This window comes from Podospora pseudoanserina, chromosome 2 (assembly GCF_035222485.1).
Source record: "Podospora pseudoanserina strain CBS 124.78 chromosome 2, whole genome shotgun sequence".
Taxonomy (NCBI): domain Eukaryota; kingdom Fungi; phylum Ascomycota; class Sordariomycetes; order Sordariales; family Podosporaceae; genus Podospora; species Podospora pseudoanserina.
In genome coordinates this window covers 2,664,109-2,685,197 of record NC_085921.1, presented here as the reverse complement: position 1 = coordinate 2,685,197, position 21,089 = coordinate 2,664,109, and the positions used below count along the sequence as shown (strand labels likewise).

General features: G+C 50.7%; 7 protein-coding genes across 7 annotated transcripts; 3 read left to right on the top strand and 4 right to left on the bottom strand.

Moving 5' to 3' along the window:
* Positions 1–4,575: 4,575 nt before the first annotated feature.
* On the bottom strand, positions 4,576–4,746 carry QC764_206657 (uncharacterized protein; the record flags this gene model as incomplete). Its single annotated transcript, XM_062944376.1, has 2 exons — positions 4,576–4,587; positions 4,645–4,746. 2 exons carry the CDS (start codon positions 4,744–4,746, stop codon positions 4,576–4,578), a joined length of 114 nt encoding a protein of 37 aa, XP_062803192.1.
* Positions 4,747–5,894: 1,148 nt separating this feature from the next.
* QC764_206655 (uncharacterized protein) lies at positions 5,895–7,037 on the top strand (the record flags this gene model as incomplete). Its single annotated transcript, XM_062944375.1, is given in 3 exon segments — positions 5,895–5,982; positions 6,040–6,632; positions 6,648–7,037. The coding sequence occupies 3 exon segments, from the start codon at positions 5,895–5,897 to the stop codon at positions 7,035–7,037; spliced, it is 1,071 nt and encodes a 356-aa protein (XP_062803191.1).
* QC764_206640 (uncharacterized protein) lies at positions 6,221–9,924 on the bottom strand. The gene is given in 12 exon segments (XM_062944374.1): positions 6,221–6,635; positions 6,651–7,111; positions 7,168–7,344; positions 7,398–7,541; positions 7,603–7,733; positions 7,792–7,891; positions 7,942–8,085; positions 8,137–8,339; positions 8,404–8,542; positions 8,598–9,013; positions 9,091–9,655; positions 9,803–9,924. The coding sequence occupies 9 exon segments, from the start codon at positions 9,594–9,596 to the stop codon at positions 7,223–7,225; spliced, it is 1,905 nt and encodes a 634-aa protein (XP_062803190.1). The 5' UTR covers positions 9,597–9,655; positions 9,803–9,924; the 3' UTR covers positions 6,221–6,635; positions 6,651–7,111; positions 7,168–7,222.
* QC764_206630 (uncharacterized protein) lies at positions 9,521–14,162 on the top strand. Its single transcript, XM_062944373.1, has 2 exons — positions 9,521–11,593; positions 11,654–14,162. Exons 1-2 carry the CDS (start codon positions 9,916–9,918, stop codon positions 14,050–14,052), a joined length of 4,077 nt encoding a protein of 1,358 aa, XP_062803189.1. The 5' UTR covers positions 9,521–9,915; the 3' UTR covers positions 14,053–14,162.
* A 659-nt stretch (positions 14,163–14,821) lies between these two features.
* On the bottom strand, positions 14,822–17,052 carry PNS1 (pH nine-sensitive protein 1). The gene is made up of 3 exons (XM_062944372.1): positions 16,441–17,052; positions 15,458–16,382; positions 14,822–15,398 (listed from the first exon to the last, which is right to left on the bottom strand). The coding sequence occupies exons 1-3, from the start codon at positions 16,832–16,834 to the stop codon at positions 15,044–15,046; spliced, it is 1,674 nt and encodes a 557-aa protein (XP_062803188.1). The 5' UTR covers positions 16,835–17,052; the 3' UTR covers positions 14,822–15,043.
* Positions 17,053–17,378: 326 nt separating this feature from the next.
* QC764_206610 (uncharacterized protein) lies at positions 17,379–19,784 on the bottom strand. Its single transcript, XM_062944371.1, is given in 5 exon segments — positions 17,379–18,252; positions 18,305–18,591; positions 18,689–19,255; positions 19,316–19,738; positions 19,747–19,784. Coding segments are annotated over 4 exon segments (1,902 nt in total). The 5' UTR covers positions 19,668–19,738; positions 19,747–19,784; the 3' UTR covers positions 17,379–17,556.
* Positions 19,785–19,893: 109 nt separating this feature from the next.
* On the top strand, positions 19,894–21,056 carry QC764_206600 (uncharacterized protein). Its single transcript, XM_062944370.1, has 2 exons — positions 19,894–20,259; positions 20,318–21,056. Exons 1-2 carry the CDS (start codon positions 20,009–20,011, stop codon positions 20,979–20,981), a joined length of 915 nt encoding a protein of 304 aa, XP_062803186.1. The 5' UTR covers positions 19,894–20,008; the 3' UTR covers positions 20,982–21,056.
* The last annotated feature ends 33 nt before the right edge of the window (positions 21,057–21,089 follow it).

Genomic DNA, 21,089 nt, shown 5'->3' with positions numbered 1-21,089 from the left:
TGCGGAGTTAATTGCGAGTCAGAGTGGCTGTGATGACGTTTTTATATTCGGCGGGCCCCCATAGTCTACGCGCTTCATGATGTCAGCTAAGCCCCGAATACAGGGTCTCTTGCTGTGCAGCGTCAAATCCAGGGACTTCCAGCAAGCAAATTCAGCAACACGATCAGCCACGCGGTGCTCCCGAATACGGAAAATTGTGAGGTGACCGAACTGTCGTGGAACTTGAAGTTCGTAAAGTGAAAGCTTGTTTCGGTCTCTCGCGGATGAGCGGCCGTAGAGTTTAGTGGGTGTAACATGATCAGTACGTCTGACAACAGTACAGAAGGAGTAAAGTGGAATGTGACTCTCAACTCCGCAGGATCTCGTATATCGATGAACATGCTGAGTAACACCGCCGAGCTTCCCATATTTTTCCTATCATTTGATTTCGTGTCAAGTGCCTAGATTGGCGTGCGTTGAGTGGAGCTACAAACGAACGCAGCTGCAGCGTAACATCGGTTGATTACACGCACTATCCGGGTAACAAAGCCCAGGCATCATCATTCGAAATATCACGAGCTTCATCTTTAACTAGAATACGATCTTCACATCTTGGCACTTGGTCGTCGTGCCTAACCGCAGCAAAGATGCGCGCACATGAGTCTCGAATGCTTGAGATATACCAAGGCAGAAGAGGAATGAATGATTAATATTATCAAAGAGATAAGCTCATCTTTCTCCATCGCTAAACTATAAAAACAAAATAAAACGTAGCAATAAACTATCTCATTCCGCACAATACATCTTGATTCAATTTTCAAACAGTCAACAGTGATGATGAGCTTAGATACCTTCAGTTGAAGACAGCTACTCGACGTCATAGCTCACAACAGTCGATCTCCGGGCGGCCGTTACACGAAGTTCCATGCAGCCCGCTGCATCGACTTATTCCCGGAGCAACCTCGTATACAATATCCAAGGCCAACAACTCTTACAGCGCATAATTCCTATGACAAGCTGTGGGGCGGTGGCCAAGGATGGTCACTGCCTGCGAAGATAAGGGCCAAAAGGCCAGAAATTGGTTGACAGAATAGTTATTACAGTAAGCTGTTAGTTATTCAGTTCAAAAGTAAACAAATAGGAAAATCCACCTTAAGAGCAAATAGGTGTGGGTCTGGTGAAACCCGGGCCCTTTGTCAGGTGCCCCACACAAGCTTCTTCTGTATATACCTCGAATACAACCGCGCTGAAGACTTTGTCCCCAGGTCTCCACTTTTGCTTTCAGGGGTTCAGGGGCTATTCGGGCTGGGGTCCACGTTGTCATGACAACCAATCTTGAAGAAGATGTCTTTGAAGTTACATACCTATAGATAGAGAAATTATACTAGCGCATCTCCCCTCTGGCTATTTGAGTTTCGCTCCGCTGCAGCATTCCGCTGTTGTCCTCCCATCCATTTCTTCCTCCCCTCCTTAATTAGACCCTTGGTGTCTCCAGACTAAAAGTTTCAATATGTCCCGTAGTTGACATCTTTGGGCTTCTATGCCCAATGCTCTCATCCCCCCACACCAAGTTCACCTGTGCCTCTGCGGCAGAAGCAAAATGTTTGGCTAGAAGGTGGCTGCGGGGTGATTGAAAGGTTTTTTTAAGAGTGGGCAAGGCTTTCCGAAGATCCAACTCATTTTTCTGTGTATGATGGGGCTCTATAGCACAAGGAATCCAAAAACAACGCCAACCACCAGAGTCTCTGCTTTAAAAGTCGATAAAAAGTATCCCAAATGCCATGTGTGGCTCAACGGAAACAAGATGAAGGCGGCTTACCCATAAAAAGCACTGCCAGGGACGCGGTCATCTTCCCCGCTCCTGACCTTTCTGTCTCCGGGGATACCAATCCCCACGCTCTAGCAGGATTTCTTTTCGAGAGCGACTGGTTGGTGTGCTCACTAGGTGCCCTTTCATCGATGAGCTTCAGCAACGTGCTCTTGTTGGGCGCATCGTTGCAGTCGATCCATTCCCGCAAAGACCATTTGCTCCTGTGTTAACTGGGAGATAACCCTGGCGACCCCCAACAACAGCATGTACACACGCAGTCTCCTTCTGATTAGATAGCATCTCTAGCCGCACAACACGATCGGTGGGTACTCTGGCGTCTCATCAAGAGAAGTTATCCAGCACAGAGAAGGGGCGCCTGCCAACAGAAATGCCTGCAAGATTTGCCCGAACTCCATGCTGTGTTTTTCAGACCAGGTTGGAACGCCTAGCACTTTAATGGCATGCAGCTCAGAGAATAATATTGTTGTCAAACGGTTGTCTTGTCCCGTGACCAAAAGTCACCGTACATCGTAGTCGGCCGAAACTGGATCCTTGTGTCAATGTATTCCCATTTGGCTTTCAAGATTGTCGCAAAAGTTTCGACTATGCCTGGAACGAACTGGCTGCCAGACCATATTCCACAGATTAATGCCCACACCATTGTTATGGCAATCAGTTCTGCATCGAGTTTGGATCCGAAACTGTGGTCAACATCATTCAATACTAGATCAGCCAGTGCAGGACTCGGGCCCAACGTCAGTTGCAGAAGCGGGCTACCGCTCAAATCTATACGTACATCCGTAAGCAGACCACGGGAGCTATTCAGACGTCCAATGAGTTCATAACCCACTAAGACATCTGTGGAGATCCCTTTTTGGTTGTCGGCTACCAGTATAGTCAGAATTCTCAACATAGTACGCTCGAAGACGGTCTGGAATCGCTTCAAGAAACTGTACGGGGCTTTATCCGTCTCAGGCTCAGTGCGTAGTTTGATTAAGGGCGCAAACCATTGGGAACTCGAGGAATCTGGTATCGATCGATGGACACTGCCATTGACAGTGAATTCGGTCAGAAGAGTCTCGGAGATGGCTTCCATTAGCTGAGAACTTCCCACAACACTGAACAACCGCTGGTTTATCAAGGTCTCATTGAAGTAATCCAAGATGGATCGGTGAGTAAACCTCAACCAGCTGATTGGTGTAGCTCCAAATTGGCGCTCGCCAAAGCTATCGTGAAAAGATGACATTTGTACCAGTCCTTTGCGTCAACCATATAGTTGCGCAGCTGCTCGTTCCATTCTCTCCCAGATTCTCGACTGGAGTCTCTCGTCTTCTGTCTCGATTTCGCGCCAGTCTGTAACAGCCATGGTGTAGGCAAATGACGGGTCCCGACAGTAATCATCCAGGAACGAATATTGAAGAGACGTAAACGTCATTTCGAGGTCCATCATGAGGGTAAGCATCAGGAATGTTAGATAGGCCCGTTGGCGATACCGTTCAGGGATGGTCGCTACAGTGCGGTCCAGTAGAGGGCGTAGACCTGCCGGAAATCTGTCTAGAATTTCGACATCGACGTCGTGTATGACCTCCCAGTCTTCCCTAATGTCTCGAAGAATAACCCGATGTGTCCACAAAAAGATTCCTTGTGCCTTTTCTGGAATATCTTTGACAGCTGGTTCCGAACAACTTCATCGTGCTTTGACAATCTGCTAGCAACAAAGCGTTGCATATCGTACTGTGTAAGGTCATGGAGGTATAATGTACTTTCAACCGAGAACTTGTTTTGAAATACAGGTTCGGGCCGACTAGCAACGCATATTTGATGTTGCGTCGTGTTGATAGCGCCCATTCATGAAGTATATCCACCAGGTCCGCTTGAGGATGCCTCTCGGAATCCTGGTATTCGTCCAAAGCATCAACGACGATACAGAAGCAGTGGTGGAGTACTTCTCGCCGCAGATCACTTCTTGAAGTGTTGCCTCAACTATCGAGTTGCTGATCGTAAGACGCACGCTCTCGGCTTGCCATGGTAGGTTCAGAGCTTTCTCCCAGGCTTCCGCCAACAATAACGGAGCGAGTGCTGGTGAGGCGGCGATTATTTCATGCAATAAAGTCCTAAAAGACCGGAAAGCGATTGCTGAGGTCCACCCACCACCACAGAAAAGAAGTGGCTCGCTTTAACCAGCGTTCGATTGCCTGGTGTTGGTGGCAATTATCAGCACAACCCCTCATGAGTATTGAGAGTAAACGGAAATAAAGGAATCCACGTGCTTACCGGCTCACCTTTCCAGCTCCTTTTGAACAAATTGATGCTGACGAAGTCGTTGCATGAGGGTTGATTTACCACAGCCCAGCTTGCCCGCGATATGGAATATATCCTCGCCTGTTTGAAACCATTTGTGAAGCTTTCTCCGCGCGTTTTTCGTCATTTTCAGCTCTTCGTCGCGGATGTGGCCAACGGGCACTGTGAGCTCGGACTCGAGAAGCCACCGGAATGTTCCTCCCTCCTTCTTCAGCTAATTCTGGATATCGTTGACCAGAACTTGCACCCCGTCGCGGCGACTTGTCATCTTATCATAATAAAATGCCTCTACAATCCCGGCATGAGCATAACCGCGTAGCTTCGCATCTTGGATACTGATGAAGTTGCTGGCTATCCTTTGAACCGATTCATCAAGTCAATCGGGCTCTTTCTTGCGCATTTCGAGCTCGGATTTCAAAACCTCGAGGTAGCCTCGAAGTTGTTCAAGGGTGACATTACTCTTTTCAGTGACTTCAGCCACATTCTCAAGCAATAATCTTGCTTGCAGTTAGTCATATCGGGTACCTGAGTGTATTAACCGCGGACAAACGAACCTTGAAGACCAAGTGAGAACTGTGATCAAGTGAGTCTGGCAGCTGCTCAGTCTGGCCTCCAATTCTGCTTTTTCTTTTGCGGAAACAATGGTGTTCTACCATGCAGCCAAAGCCTTCCGTTGGCCCTCAACCCCTTCGAATCTTTGCGGCATTCCTCAGCAAGGGTGCAAAGATTTCTTTCTTCATCTAACATGTTCTGTTGCATCGAAGTGGTCTGTTGTAAGTTGGCGTGGAAGAAGTGCATCCTGTCCATGACATCTTCAAGTTCTGCATGCTCGGTTAAACTTCTTTGTCGGTAGATCTCCACGCCGCCCTTTACGATCTTGGATGCAAAAGTAACAACAGACGGAATGCAGGAAACAACTCCAATCGCCGTCGCGGGGTCCATGGCTGGCATCCAACTCAACGCAAATTCGATGTTGAGGAGGAAGGCACCCTTCCCCTCATTAGTGTCTGAGGCTCAAGGTGTCATTGGATCATGGATGCCTGTTTTCGGCACGGAAGGAGCCAATCATAGAGACGATGCTGACACCAACCTGGAATTTCCACACCTCCACTATCTGTACCAGCTAGTGATAGCCCATACAGCGGTACTGCCTCCCACTGATAACGGGAAGAGACAACATTGGCCTCTCTTCAATACCGCAAGACACCGACATCAGGTGTTTTCCCACTTCTTTACAAGATTCGGACAGGTAGACGACCCAAACTTCGAGTGTGGTGGCACTGTGCCGTATCTGCCAGAGCTTTTGCGGCCCAAACAGCGACGACCAACTGAGGGCCTTATCAGGCCGCAGACCGCAGTGGACATAGCTTTGCAACAGCTTTCCGGCTGCAACATAGGCCGCCAGAATGGTCTGCGGACCCATAGAACCCAGAGGCCAACCCAAACTCAAAAAAACTCTTTGATATTGACATGGCCTTGCAGTGGTCGACCAAGCGGTGAAACCACGCTCGCGGGTCAATCACGACATCTTCCAGCTTGTACTGCAACGATTACTCTTAGTAACGAGAGCACTTTCACATGTACCCTTGCCTCACTTCATGACAGCGAAGTCTTATAAGTCCGGCAGTCTTCAATTCGAGATCCACTCGTCTGTCTATCTATAGAACTTCATCCGAACTTGCCTTCTCGACACAGTGAAGTGACATTCAAACGGTAGTATCGGAGCTCATCATTCCTGTTTACATCATCCGTTACATGAGCATCTTCATGTCAATCTCATCACCTCAGTGAGATCTCCACCAAAATGTTCACCACCAAAAAACACAAAACCACCAAACCACAACCCCAACCTCAACCACAGCAAGTCGCAATCCAAGATGGACAAGTAATCGGCACGTCTCCCCCTTCCCCTTTCCCTCCCTTTAAGCCCCCTACTAATCCTTCCCAAGGCGTTCTCATCCGCCGAACCTCCACCTGGAAAAAACTCAAAACCACCACCACCAAAGCCGTCAAAGTCGTCACCCCCAACAAACGCACCGCCGCTCCCCCTCCAGGCCGCGAGTCCCTCCGTCGCGCCAAACCCACAGGCGAAAACCAATCCTTCTACCGATCCTCCTACCTCGCCCTCAACCCCCAACGCCAATGGGACCTCTACATCGCCGGCCTCGCCCCGCAAGGCGTCCCCGCTCCTCGTGGTCCACCACCTCCCCAGAAGGGGGTGACGCCGAGACAGTTCAAAACAGTAAATGTGATGTACTTGACCAAACCCAGCCCTAGCGGGGTGCAAGCAGGCACGATAAGCTACCTGCCTGACGCGTTTGAGGTTGCAAAGGGCAAGAAAAAGATCGTCAAAAATCCGAACCCGGATGCCTTGCCTGCTTTTCCCACGCCGGGGCAGGGGAAGGTTGTTGTGAGGCCTGTTAAACAGGGTCAGGGGCAGCAACAACAGCAGAAGGTGAGGGTTAGTACTCAGGCGCAGGGCAGGCCGGTGCAGCAGGCTGTTAGGGTTCAGCAACAGCCTCAGCTGCGGGTGAGGGTGCAGGTGCAGCAGCAGCAGCAGCAGCAGCAGCAGCAGCAGCAGTACGTCCAAGTTGCGGTGCCAGTTACCCAGGTTCAGAGGCCGCAGACGCAGCAGTTCGTTGCTGTGCCGGTTGGTCAAGTACAGCAGCAGGTTGTGAGGCCGGTTAGCCAGGTTGTTCAACGGCCTGTTCAGCAGCAGCAGAGGCAGCAGAGGCCGCAAACACAGTTTGTTACTGTGCCTGTTCAGCACGTGCAGAGGCCACAACAGCAGCAGCAGCAGTTTGTTGTTTTACAAACTGTAGCTCAGCCGCAGCCTCAACAGCAGGTTGTGATGATTCCGGCTGTTAATACTCAGCCGGTGAGACAGCAGGTGAGGACTGGTGGAATGAGAGTGCCTGGGCAGAGTGTAGTTACTGTGAGGGCTTGAGTTTGCTCAGGCGAGGTGAGGTGCTGGTTAGACGCTGGGCCTTATGATGTCTATGAAATTATGATTGACGTTTCCTTTGTCTTACGGATCAGGATTTCTTTGCCAATAGTTCAAGACTAGAATTACATACAGCGATTGATTGCCAAATCTCAATCTTGTTGGTCACCGGAGAAGTAACCGTCATCTCACACACTGCGGTCAAGTTCAATCTGGCCCCCACTTTCATCAGGTCGATTCCTAATGGGTAAATTCGCTTTTCCCTCGCTCCGAGAGAGTGCCTCGCGCCCCAGTTGAAACATTCTTGTAGCTAAAAGCGGGTTAGCCAGACAGATTACAATGAGAGCGGGATGGCACCTTCACCATTATTGTCATGAAACCTGAGCATTCGAAATCCCTTCGGGTAGTGAAATACTTGTTGATTTCCATCACTTTTCATCTGAACAAGCCATGTTGGGGCGCTGAAATTGGGACTTTTCCGAACCGCGGTGAAGCAATCATCAGGTACTGTAAAACCATGATTGTGAGATCCCAAACCCACGTAAGTTTGGACATTAAACAAACTTACGGGCTTGGTTGAGTATTGTGCACTTATTCTCGCTGACAATAATCAGCCTCTGTTTCCCCTCTCTATCTCGGGTGATCAAGAGCTCTGCGTTCTGTATCAAGACCACTTCAGTCTGGACCTGCGCAACTTGGCTGGGAAGACACAAAAGTCAGTGCATCAACTCGGTAATAAGACACTGGATCCACTCACAGCCGTAGTGCTACAATCTCGTCTCGCCTAGGGGAGCTTAGAGACTGGATAAATAGCTCCCTTCTCATGTCTTCGATATTCTGGTAGAGTGCTTTGGCAGCTGTGTTTCAATTAGAAGGCGTGTTCCGCTGTTTGCTTTTGCCTACATACCTTCGAAGGAAATCATTTGGAATGAAACCTCTGCTCTGGTCAGCTTGTTGACCTGGTTGTCATCAACAAAGCCATAGCAGTCAATTTCGTCCAACACAATCCTTGCATCTCCTTCGATCAATTTCATTACCGTGTCATGACGTACTATGTCTCGTTAGCAAAGTTAGATGCGATTCTGGCACCTCGAACCCTTACGTTTGAGAATGCTTTTCGTGATATCTTCACTTTTGTTGTAGTAGACCAGCAGCTCTGCATATTCCTCCCCTTGGCCTTCGTTGCTTTTACCAAGGCTTCGATATTGCAAGAGCGAAATCCCACTGATCCCATTCTTGACCAAGGATCTGTGGCCGACGCCAAAGGTAATATCGGCCATCAGTTTATAGAGATTCTTTGTATCACTAATCAAGCTTAGGGCGTTAGCAAACAATATCTATTCTAGTGGCATGAATGACTTTAACTAACCTTTGCGTGTACAAAGTCCGAATCCCTGTGTTATCAGGTACTGGGTGAGCAAGCATATTGCTCATGCCTTGCTGCAGCATTGATCTCGCAGTGGCTTCAGCAAGACGATCGATGAATGATTCTTGAAACTCGCGGATATCTATCTCCGGGTTAGCGATAATGGCACTGAGTAAGCTTGGATTTTGCCGATTCACGTTCAACTGCAACATCACTGATATTTACAGATACCAGACGGTTCGTCGACCTTTCCAAAACTTTGTAGAGCACCCATGACCTATTCTTCCCACCATGTTTAAAGGGGAAAGTTATGGGTGACAGTCCAATGTCTCTGAGCTTGGGGTGGTCGGCAGCGTTATCACAGCCACACAATAACAGTTGAGATGTCCAATGGTTTAAGTCCTCCTGGTAATATGATCGAGGACAGATGAGCTTTTGTGCGTTATCCACAGCAAGCGATACCTGAAATTTAATTGAGCCGATGGTCTTTGATGAACTGTTCGATAGGGACTGGCTCTCGGCGGTAGAAGTGGTGGCATCTTTGAGATTTTGGGTCCACCAAGAATGAATTTCTGTGAGCATCTGTGTGTTTGTTGCGAGACTTCCCTCAATTCTGGAAGTACGGGAGCTATGATTGATCATGTTAGAACGAAATCTTTCATGAAATTGTGACATTGAAAATTCACTGACTTTACGATGGTCCCCAAAACCAAGTGCAAGCTGTTGGTATGGACCAGGAGCTGACTTCGTAGGGTTGCAATGTCGCCGGCCTCGGTTGTCCAAGCAATTTTCTTGTAGTTCCTGAGCAAGGTGTCACTCCACCGTCGAAAGCGTGGCTCTGGATTGTCTCGACCTGAGCCGGTTGCAAGAGCACTGTACTTGTCGATGAGCTTCTCGAGATGCCTCAGCGTCTCATTGCAGCTGTTCAGCAGCCAATCCACACTCTGCAGACCTTCGTGTTGTTCTTTGTCTTGAAATCGGTTGGGAAGTGACGAAGACTCGATGGAGACTGCAGCGATGTCATCACCACATGCATCTTTGAAAGCTGATAGGGCCGAGCTGAGGGAGTAGAGCTGGTTCTCAACCTCGCGAAATTCGATGGGCGCAGACTTGCGTCCGTTGGTGAAGGCTTGGGCAATCTTCCAAGAGATCTTGGACATGGCGATGATATCGCCAATTGAAACTGGCGACCCCATCCTGTCTGGTGCCTAGCTTAAGAAGTGGAAGGAGATGAGTGGTAGCTAGACATGATGAGCTTGGATGTTATATGGGGTTAGTAGAAGTAGATGATGACCTGCATGCACAGCCCGAGAGTGTTATGCCAATCATCTGCGGTGGGGGCCGGTGTTACATGTCTCTGCATAAGACGGGGGTAATCATGGCGCAGGTGAGGGGGTCTTACTGCGCCCCATAAGGCTCTGATGGATGCCTTGGGACAGACTGATAAAGTGAAGGCAACCACTCTGGGCTCATGGTTTTTTCTCGTTGGGGTCCTATCATCAGAAAGTTCTGAACATGTTTGGATATCGACCAAATCGATTTGCGGGTATTGTCTCGAGATACGACCCTCGAGAGCCTCTTCCAGCAGAATTGGGAAGTGCACTTCACGGGTCACATGCCCTGCAGACCAATTTGCACCTGCCATATCCAACAACCACACAGGCTTTTCACACACACCCTGCCTGTGCGCCACCATTGCTACATTCAAATATCCCAACCTACACAATTCAAGAACCATCTCTTGGTCGGAATGTGCTCCCGCCAGTCTCCATCTCGATCGAAGCCTCCGTCATTCAAGACACGGCCAGCATCACAGTTACGCAGCTCTTCTGGAACGACTCGGACAGCATCATCAAAGAGGCCGCCTACACGTTTCCTCTTTCATCTGGCTGCACCGTGACAGGCTTCCATTGTCGCATCGGTCATGGCAAAGTCTTGGCTGGCAATATCAAGCCAAAGGAAGAAGCCCGCGAGGAATTCCAGCAGCATGTCCGCAACCGTACCACTGGAGCGGCGTTGCTTGAGCAAGATACCGAGGAGATATTCACCACCAGCCTTGGAAATCTCCCAGCAAGAACCAAGATCAGGGCCACTGTCACTTACATCACCCTTCTCAAACATCACTTTGCCGATTGTAAGGCGATCACGACACTGACGATTCCAACTTGCATCGCAAGCCGCTACGGTGATAAACCCCAAGACTACAACAATGCTGCCTCCACCTCCATTCCAGAAGGCCTCACGATACAGATTGAAGTAGTTGAAGCCGGCAAGATTGCCTCAATCGTCAGCCCAACACACAAGGTCACTGTCGAAAACCGGTTGGGAACACGTGCGGCCAGTTCCTTTGCCGACCTTGTTGGTGAAGACACCCGAAGTAGTGTCGAAACAGCCCTGGTGAAACTAGAAACAGGCTCTGCTTTTCTCGATCGCGACTTTGTCCTTGATATCGCAACAGGAGGCCCGAATGATGAGACCGAATCACCACAAGCATGGATCGAAAAGCATCCCACCCTACCTAATCAACAGGCACTCATGGTGACAATTCCGCCTGGCTTTACCACGCGCACATCCAATCCTACCGATCAGACCGAGATACTTCTCTTGGCGGATCTGTCAGGGTCCATGGATGACAAGTTAACCTCGCTCAGAGCTGCCATGCAATTCTTCCTGAAGGGTATTCCCAATGGCCGCAAGTTCAATGTGTGGTGTTTTGGCTCAAGTTACAAGTCGTGGCAGCCTCATTCGGTGGATTATGGCGAAGCATCGTATCAGTCCGCTTCTTCATGGGTTGACACCAACTTCCATGCCAATATGGGGGGTACTGAACTGCTTCCCGCAGTTCAGGCCATCGTGACTGCGCGTGACAAAAGACTGCCTACAGACATCATCATTTTGACTGACGGAGAGACATGGCGCCTGGACGAAACCCTCGAGTACATTCGGAAACAGAGGGGCTTGACTGAAGGGGGTATACGGTTCTTTGCTTTAGGTATTGGTCCAGCAGTCTCCCATGCCTTGGTTGAGGGCATCGCCAAGGTTGGTGGAGGATATGCCGAAGTGGTTCGAGAGGCGAGCGAAGGGGATTGGGAGGATAGGATTGTCAGCATGGCAGAGGCAGCACTGATGACCGATCACTTGGGGCCTATGCATTTGGAGGTCAATATCATGAGGGGTGATGGCAGCAAGCAAGGTATTTACACAACAGCTCGTCTCTCAGATACTTCGCACCATTTTACTGACCGTCCGACAGCTTCCAGTATCCACAAAGCCGAGCAATCTCCAGCAGACATATCCACGCTCAGCCCGTTCAACAGAAGCCGGATCTTTTTCCTCTTTGATTCCTTCAAATCATCCGAGAGCATCACCGACGTTACACTCAAAGCCGATACTGCCCACAGGACCAAGACCTTCCATGTTCCTGTGACGCTTCTCGAGAAGCCAAGCATAACAATTCATCAGCTTGCCGCCCGCTCACTGCTCAATGATCTGGAGCGAGGTCAGAGCCATATTCACCTGGGCTCTACTCGCCCCTATCCTGGCTCTTGGGACGAGAGAAATAGAGTACGAAAGGAGGCAGAGAAGATTGGCTGCAAATGGTCACTTGTTTCCAAATGGACGAGCTTCTTTCTGAAGGAGGAGCTCTGTCCTGCTGAGCCGGATGATATTTGGTGCGCAGAAGGCGGTGCTGAGGCTGTTGATGAGCCTGGAGATGACTTGTTGCAATCACACGGGCCGATTTCTGGCGTTACTATGGTCGATAGTGGTAAAACATCGGTGCCTGCCTCTGGCTTGCTTCTAGTTGGGGAGCTTGTCTCTACACCCAGGAACTCAGACGACTTGTTCGGACTTCCAGCCGGGCGACACTTGCAAAGGCCTGTGCCTCCTAGCTTTTCTGTATTGAGCAACCCTATGAGACCTCCAGGGCTGCAACTTTCAAGACGTCCTTCCTCGAACGGGAGAAAATTACGACTGGTTGAATACCCACAATCTGTCGTTGCACCTGACCACCTAATCTCCTTCAAGATGCGGAAGTCCACTGGCGTTGCAGACCCTGAAAGTAACACTCTCAAGAAACAGAGCGATATTGCGCCAGGGGCGGGCGCTTCAAATGAGAGCCCCATCCTGGGATCTCTTTCTGGAGATCCTCCGAGGGATCCTGGCTCTATTTTCGAGTTCGACGACACCGATGCAGATGATTCAGAGACGAACAATACCAGTGTTCCTGACAACGGATTAGAAGGTATATTTAAACCGAGAATGCGTCGCCTCTCAGGTGGAATACTGCAGCACAGAACGGCCATACCCAGTGAAGACGAATGGGTGTTCGACCAAGTACTTGATCCGAAAAGTCAAGAGCAAAAAAGTATACAAGCTCAACCACAATGGTGCGGGTATGCCTTTAATGCCTCCTCGCCTCCACAACAACGCGACCAGACATATAGCTGGGAGTCGGAAGAGGATGACGTGATCGAATTCTCGGTGCCTCTTCCTCCGTGGGCACCTTCTTCTGATTTACCTCCGATGGACACCATGCTCGAGAAGTTGAGATGTGGGCCAACATTATCCCAGACAACCAGTCTAACTTACGCACTTGATGTGAATATTGAAGAGATCCCAAATATACTAGCTAAACCGGCGCCCGGTCCGGATTATAACTTGGAGTCCGAAGACGATCAGGCGATCGATTTGTATACCGACGTCCATTGGGGCGAACCTTCTCCCGATTCACTTCCAACGGACCCAATGTACGCGCGTGGGGCGTACGAGGAGGCTAAAGCAAAGATCGAGGAGAGCCCAGAGGAGACGGAGAGACGGCGGAGGCGTCGCAGGGTGACAGACGAGCACGAAAAAGTTACACAACCCAAGAGTGGCGACAATAAGCCATGGACAGACAACCGCATCATTTCTGAACTTCTCAGGTTCCAATCCGCCGAGGGGTATTTTTCCAGAGGGTACTCAGTCCAAACCGGCCAAATCAATGATCTTCACCCTTCTGTCATCACCATTCCTGGGGAAGAAGAGGGCCGACACGGTGAACACGTCATTCTTCTGCGGGATTTCCTCGAGGAAGAAACCACCAAGGGCCCAGGCAATCTCTTGACTAAACACAACAAAGGCCAACACAACGAAGTTGTCGTCCTCCTCCGTGATTTACTGGGGAAAGAAATTACCAAGAGGCTACGTACTCTCCGGGATAAACACGACAAAGACCACATGTTTGGTAAGGACATGGCCCTGAAAGAAAGGATCCTCTTCACGATTGCCGTTTGGGTGCTTCTCGAGCGGGACTTTGCCTCCAAGCGGCGTCTGTGGGTTTTGATGATTAGGAAGGCAAAGTCGTATCTAGGGGGGCGTATCGACCGGCGGTATGACGCGTTTGACGAGATGAAGGCTGCTCTGGAGGGGGCCAAGATTCATGGGTATAAATCATGGCAGGATAGTCTGGCAGCTCCTCTCTATGTGCATGCGCGCAGTTTTGAGGTTCAATTTGCGGTGTCGAAGACCGTAGACGCTGCGGCTAGGATGACTGCGGAGTCTGAAGTTCTTGAGGGAGAGCAAGCTCGGGATGAGGTGGGTGTGGAGCTTGAGGTTGGCACAGGCGAGGCTCAAGGCAACAGTCAAATGGCAGGAAAGGGCTCGGTCGTGTAATTGGGTATACAAATGTTTGCATCAGAGGTAGCTTCTGATGATATTTGATTATGCTTCTTTTTTTTTTATTCGATCCTCTTGTATATGTGATTATGGTAACTGCATGCCCGCATCCACGTCGTGGATCGTAGAATAGGGATTGGGTCTTATGATAGCAGAGAATTGAGAAGATATATGACACTGAACTACCTACTGATCACGTCTTTTTTAGCCTTGACTATACATCACAGTTTATATATGAGCGCCATATGACCAAATTCAGTTTCAGACTTTTAAAGGCAAACAATCTCGGTTTCATATCCGTGAGCTATTGAATCCCACATCCCCCAACACCACGACGTAGTCCTCACAGGCCACGACATCTCAGGCTTCACGGGCGCTAGGAATCGAGTTTAAACGGCCAGGTCGTCCTGTCGTTTTGGATATAACCCGCGTTACAAACGTAATTGTTGAGAACTGGGCTGGCTCTTTTGGGGCTTTCCTAAGTTAGCTTGGCTATCCGTTTAACAGGTTTCATGTTCCGGGAAACGAGGCCACTTTTACTTTGAAGGCTCTTCTCCTTTTGACAGTGACAAAGATGACAAGGTGTTGGATCTCTTGATTGATATTTCAACCGACCCCCACCTCCCCCACCCACTTCCTACGTATTTCGGCCCTGAATTTATAGCGGCAGAAAAGCGGGAAAAGAGGCTGCTGGAACGGAGGAAGAACCAGTCAAAGCTGGAGTGAGAAGAAGCAGTATCAGACCCATGCTGTGCGGGAAACAAGGCGGTTGGAATATGCCTCGGGCATGTAGAGCCGGGACTATCCTCTGTTGGTTGGACAAGGCATCATAGAACAACAGTGAACGTCAATCGACTTATTACCATTACTTCCTAGCAACACTTTCACACTAGCACTATCACCACCACCCCCTTCCATTCTGGTTGCTCTTCCCTTTCGATATAACACTAAACTCCCTACTCCTTTGCCCAAACGTTTCCACGTCCGCTCAAGCGTGAATAGCCTGCTGTACCTCAGGGTAAACCGCCACCATCCTGTGATACAAATCCGGATGATCCCGGATCATGACCTCGGGGTCCCAAGCGCTAGCCACGAAGATGGTGTCGATACCGCTGCTGAGCGGGGTGGTGAACACATTGCAGATCTGCAACCCGATCAAGAAGGCAAACGCAACCACCACCGGCGTGAAGCCCCCGCCAGAGTTGTACGAGGGGTTGGTGAAGACCATGTAGCAATAGGCCATCAGCGCGGTGGCATACCCGACAAACATGGCGCCCATGCCGAGGACAGGGCCGATGAGGCATTCGTTGACGAGGGCGTCGATACCGCGGTCCTTGATCATCCTGTTTCATGGTCGTTAGTAAACTCCACAGAAGACAAAAGGGGCAAAGAGTGTACATACTTCCAAGTATCCTTCGCCGCCGGCACATACGCCTTCCCATAAAGCGCAATGTGCGCAAAAGCGTACCGATTCAAGAACTGAACCGCCCAGTCCAACAACCCAATAAGACACCCCACAATACACCACAAGATCATCCCCAAAATATCCCCATCCGATGACGCCTGAGCCCTCGCCACAGACGCCAACTGCCTCAGGAAATTGATAATAGCCACCACCAGGCTCCCCAAGCTGATACTCCCAAAGCTATACGTCAAGCACCTCTTCAACGCCCCCCTCGTCACCCCCGTTGGAAAGTTCCTCGAGTTGAAATACCACGACCCATAAACCCCCGCAATAGTAGTATGAATCGTGTTCTTCAACCACTCCGAAATCCAATACGCCGCAAAAGTAATAAACGCAATCAGCCCAATCACCTTTCCACTCGAACATCCCCCCGCGCCCTGCCTACAAGCCGGGTTATTCGGATCCGGCTGATACTTGACATAGACACTAACCAGCGTCACCGAAAACCACGCCGCAAACAACGTAGCCAACAGCCCGCCAATCGCGCTGACAAGATAAACATGCCCAAAATTCTTGGCCACATCAATGGCCGTCTGCAGCATCAACACGCTGAACGGAATCCGGGACCGCCAGCTGATAAAGCAGATCAGCTGAAAAATGGCAAAGATCAAAAACACGATCCCGCCAGAGTAGTACTTTCTCGACAGCATGTACAAGGCCGTCGCAAAACCAAGCACAACGTTGAGAATCCCCGTAATCCAGATGAACTGCTTCGTAAACTTCCTCGCAACCCACATGTACCCGTAGCTGAGCACAATAGCCGTTATGAGCACCCAGCCAAACAGCCAAATCGTATGCGTCGTCAACCCAAATCTGTTCCGCTGCCCATTGAGGCCGCCGGAGTTGATATTACGAGTCGCAGCTACACCCCCAAAATGTCAGCCATAAAACCCCCAATCATCCATTGTACCAATACATACCATACCCCTGAATCGAAATAGCACTAACAGCCACAAACCCAGCACAAGTCGCCAAAAACAACACCCCCGCCCACAAATCATTCCACTTTGGCTTCTGCACCGCAAAAACCTCGTCATAACTCGGGGGAGGTCCCATCTTCCCATCTGGTCCAGTCGGCGGCGGTGGAGGCGGTGGCGCCCCATACCCATTGTGATAACCCCCATCGTTCATCGGCACGTTACTATACCCCCCACCCCCAGCAGGAGGAGGAGGCGGCGGCGGAGGTCGGTTGTAGTATCCATTCTGCGGTTGCTGCATTTCGTACGAGTTGTTCGGGGGGGGATACTGCGGCCCACCACCACCGCCATGAGGTGGGCTGTAGTAATTAGCGGCTTCACCGCCCTGGTAGGCCATTTTGCGTTGCCGGTTTGGCGAGAGGTTTGTTGTGCGCGCTGTTGTTCCAATCAAGATACCTTAGCTTCTAATAGCTATCAATAGCTAAGAGCTGGTTCGACCTGCGAGCGCAGTATGAGAGAGCAGCCGTTGAGTCCTCGTTGAAGTTGCGGAAAGAAAAAGAAGACAGGAAGAAGTTGGAGAAATGGATAAAAATCCCAAGGTCGTGCAGATAAAATTGGGCTTGTTTGACAGCGTGACAGGGCTGCGGCCAGCCGTCGACTTGGTGGAATGTCTTGGATGTGGAGGATGACGTAAAGAATGTGATTAGGGGGGGCAGGTGCCAAGCACTAACCTTGATCGACGATGGAGCATCGAGCTCTCGCTAATCTGGTGTAGCCGGGTGGATCAGACCTGGGTCAAACATGAGTTGCACCATCTTACCCCAAGACGAGTCTGAAAAAAACGGATGGCGTATCGCATTTTCGCCTACGAATCTGCCAAGTTGCCAAGACGGCCTTCGGCACACCAGACGGTTTTCGGCACAGAGCGCATGCATCAAGCTCCAGCCCCTATCCGTTGCCCTGTCAGATGTTTATTTTGCTTTCCAAAGTGATACTATTCACCACCACACTTCAGCAGTTGCATCTTGACGCCAACACACAGGACAAGCCAGTTTTGTAGGACACATCTAGTATTCTATCAAACTTTCCCATCACAAACCGACAGCAGAACATACAACCTTACTTGGATCCAGTCTTGCCAGTCGGGATGTTGAAGAGGACAAGCCTCTTCTCCTCACCCTCCTTCCAGTCATCGAGACCCTTGTCCACACGGTAGTAACCACGCCTCTCTAGCTGGATGATGTCGTTCTTCTTGAGCTGGGCCGTAGCTTCATCACAGAATGCCTCCTCCATAGTAGAGGTGGTGGGGTTCAGGAAGTCCTCCATGTTGTCTTCCTCCTGCAGCGTGTCCTTGGTGATAAGGTAGTCAAAGTCCCAAAGCTCGGCAGGCACGAGAGTCTGGCTAGAAGCGAGCCAGGTAACCTTCTTCTCCGTCGTCTTGACATCGCCCTTTGCCACGTTGAGCTCGCACGTCAACGAGGTGATGGGGTCACCCTCAGCAATGTTGCGAACAAAGGCATTGCCCCAAGCCATGAGAGTGATCTCCTCGCCTTCCTTGAAGCTCTTGGCATCGGCTTGATCAAGCAGAATCTCGGGACCAAACGCCACCTTCTTGGTACCGATATCCTTGTTCTTGGGGTGCTTGGGTCTGTCCTCCTGGAAGGGCTGAGCAGGAGCCTCGGCGCCTGTGACGGGCACCTTGACAATATCCTTCTTCAGGAGAGCAGTGTGGCGGGGAGCGATAGGATCAATGTGCTTCTTGTTGGTAGCCCAGAACTTGGTCCAGTCCATGGTAACAACGTTGCGGCTAGGTCCCTGTTTTGCTGTTAATTTTTGCGACGGCGGAGATAAAAGGCCAGAGAAATACCTGAGCAATAATGAATTCGCGCAGAGCCTCGATGCCCATTCCTCTTCTCCTGACACCACGAATGGTGGGCATGCGGGGGTCATCCCATCCCCAAACCTTTCCAGTATCGACGAGCTTGGCAAGCTTGCGCTTGGAGAGGAAAGTCTTGACGAAGTTCATGCGCGCAAAATCCCACATATGGACCTTGCGGATCTGCAGGGTTTTCTGGAACCAGGCGTACTGAGGGTTGCGGTCGGTGTACTCTGTGGACCTCAAGGCGTGGGTGACGCCCTCGTAGCTGTCGACAACTGCAGGTGCTGTCAATATCACGTCTTTCTCATCTCAACGGCCCCAACGACGAAAGGGAAGGTCAGAAGAGGTCAAAAGAAAAATGACAAAACTCACCAGGGCAAGCGAAATCGTACATGGGGTACATTTTCCATTTGGTGCCGGTGCGGTGATGAGGCGTGTCCACGTTGCAACGGTAGATCACAGGATCTCTCATGGCCTTGTTGGGGTTGTCGACCGAGAGCTTTGCGCGAAGGCAGTAGCGGACGCCTTCCTCGGAACCCTTCTTCATCTCCTCGAAGATGCGCAAGTTCTCTTCCACTGGCGTGTCGCGGCGCTTGGAAGCGATGCCGTTCCATCTCTCGTTGCGCATAGTTTCCTGGTCAGTATCGTCGGCATAGGCATGTCCCTCCTTGATCATCTTGATCGCCATATCGTAAAGATAATCAAAGTAGTCACTGGTGTAGGTGAGGGTATCGCACTTGATGCCCATCATGGCAAGATCCTCGATGATGGCATCCTGGTATTCCTCCTTCTCTTTGTCGGGGTTTGTGTCATCGAGACGGAGGCGAAGCTGGCCCTTGTACTGCTGGGCAAAGTACCAGGAGAGAAGAGCTGCCTTGGCATGTCCAATATGGAGGTATCCCGAAGGCTCGGGCAGGAATCTGGTAACAACGCCCTGGTCTGTTCATGTCTGTTAGCACATTGAGTCCAATACGCATTTGACAGTCTATATCAACCTACCTGTATTCTGCAGATTAAGAGCATAAGAACCACCGGCCTTGCTGGCAGCGGCGACCTTCGCCTTGGCAGCAGCATCCTTGGCCTTGATCTCGTCCTGGATCTCAGGGTGCATCACCTCGATGAACTCAAACCAGCGAGCGAGGTTGACAAGACTACCGCGCTTGATAAAGGAAAAAGCGGCGCGGTTGCCGCGGAGGGCCTGCCAGACCTTGGTGTCCAGCTCGCTAAGAGTGTAGCCATGGAGGTAGGTGCGGAGGATGAGATGCTTATCGAGGGACTGAAGACGAGGCTCGATTGAGCGGAAATCGGCCGTGAGGAGGGCCTCAATGGGATGGAGCTCTTCCAGCTTCATGGTGGACGGTGGGTAAGGGTGGTGAGTATAGGAATAGGGGACGTGATGAGAAAACAGTCACCGATGATAGTCTCGGCACCTGGGATTTTGGAGGGGCAACAAAAAAGCCCCACATTCACCCGTCCCAGCGCGGGGTTTCTGCCGCGAGTGCCAACGGTTTTGGTAAGGCGGTGAAAACCGAAGCTCTCAGGACCTTGTCTGAACATTTGGTTTGAGCCTAACATTCAAGGCAACGAACCTCAACAGGCCGGGGTCCAACTTTTTTCTGAAGCAGCGCAACCGACAGCGACAGAGAGAGGCGGGAGGCTCACGACGTCGCCGTTCGTGTCCTACAGCTCGCAATGGCTTCCACACATCATTGCCTTGCCTCTCTGGCAAGGCTCAGCCTGTCCACACCAGCCAGGCCAACGGTCACCTCGACAATACCAAAATTCCTCGTGCCATCGGTTGCGACACCACAGGTCCGGCATGCGTCTGGTGGCGGTGGTGGAGGCATGCGCAAGAAGCCCGTGAAGAAGAAGAAGACCTATAAGACATTCCGCAGCTATGATCTCTCACCAATGGAGCAGTTCACACTCTGCGATGCCATGAGGTAAGCTTCCTTCCCAATGTCACCCCATGCCGGCGTATTGTCGCTTACTGTCCATAAGGTACCTCCGCGCTGCCGAAGTTGGACGTCCACCTACCACCGTCAAGTATGATCTCGCCGTCAAAGTCAAGACCCAGAAGAGCGGTCCCGTCCTCCGAAGTGCCATTCGTCTGCCCTTCCCAGTCAAGACCGATACCCGTATCGGTGTCATCTGCCCCGAGGGCAGCGCCCTAGCGACCGAGGCTCAACAACTTGGTGCCGTGGCGGTGGGTGAGGAGAGCTTATTCGAGGCCATCCGACGAGGAGAGATCGCCTTCAACAAGTTGATCTGCCACACCGACAGCCAAGAAGCCCTGAAGAAAGCCCAGGTCGCCAGAATTCTCGGTCCCAAGAATCTGATGCCCAACCCAAAACGTGGAACCATTACCAGCGACATCAAGGAGACGATGCAGGAGTTGATTGGCGCGGACGAGTACAGAGAAAGAAGCGGTGTTGTGAGAATGGCCGTGGGCCAGCTCGGTTTCTCCCCCAAAATGCTTGCCGACAACATCAAGGCGTTCATGTCCAAGCTCAAAGACAACATCAACCAACTGGACGACAACATTCCCAAGGCTATTGACGAGGTTGTTTTGAGCACAACGCATGGCCCAGGGATCAGTTTGAACGGTAACTTTGCCCCAACAGACGACAAGGTCAAGCCAGAACACCTGGCTACTGTCATGTAGTTTTGTTGTTTTTCAATGTATATTAGATGTATGCCATGTATCATAATCCTTGTATGAAGAAAAAAAAATCCTGGAAAATTGGGTATCGTGATGCCAGTCGCTCTGCGC

What these genes read in the sequence shown, in the direction of transcription:
- QC764_206630 (XM_062944373.1), top strand. Translation starts at nt 9,916, where the DNA reads ATGTTTGGATATCGACCAAATCGATTTGCGGGTATTGTCTCGAGATAC. An exon ending in GGGTGATGGCAGCAAGCAAG is followed by an intron (nt 11,594 to 11,653) that starts GTATTTACACAA and finishes ACCGTCCGACAG; the next exon opens with CTTCCAGTATCCACAAAGCC.
- PNS1 (XM_062944372.1), bottom strand. Translation starts at nt 16,834, where the DNA reads ATGGCCTACCAGGGCGGTGAAGCCGCTAATTACTACAGCCCACCTCAT. An exon ending in TATTTCGATTCAGGGGTATG is followed by an intron (nt 16,383 to 16,440) that starts GTATGTATTGGT and finishes TTGGGGGTGTAG; the next exon opens with CTGCGACTCGTAATATCAAC. An exon ending in GCGGCGAAGGATACTTGGAA is followed by an intron (nt 15,399 to 15,457) that starts GTATGTACACTC and finishes ACCATGAAACAG; the next exon opens with GATGATCAAGGACCGCGGTA.
- QC764_206600 (XM_062944370.1), top strand. Translation starts at nt 20,009, where the DNA reads ATGGCTTCCACACATCATTGCCTTGCCTCTCTGGCAAGGCTCAGCCTG. An exon ending in ACACTCTGCGATGCCATGAG is followed by an intron (nt 20,260 to 20,317) that starts GTAAGCTTCCTT and finishes ACTGTCCATAAG; the next exon opens with GTACCTCCGCGCTGCCGAAG.
- QC764_206640 (XM_062944374.1), bottom strand. Translation starts at nt 9,596, where the DNA reads ATGGGGTCGCCAGTTTCAATTGGCGATATCATCGCCATGTCCAAGATC. An exon ending in CAGTGATGTTGCAGTTGAAC is followed by an intron (nt 8,543 to 8,597) that starts GTGAATCGGCAA and finishes ACCCGGAGATAG; the next exon opens with ATATCCGCGAGTTTCAAGAA. An exon ending in CACGAAAAGCATTCTCAAAC is followed by an intron (nt 8,086 to 8,136) that starts GTAAGGGTTCGA and finishes AACGAGACATAG; the next exon opens with TACGTCATGACACGGTAATG.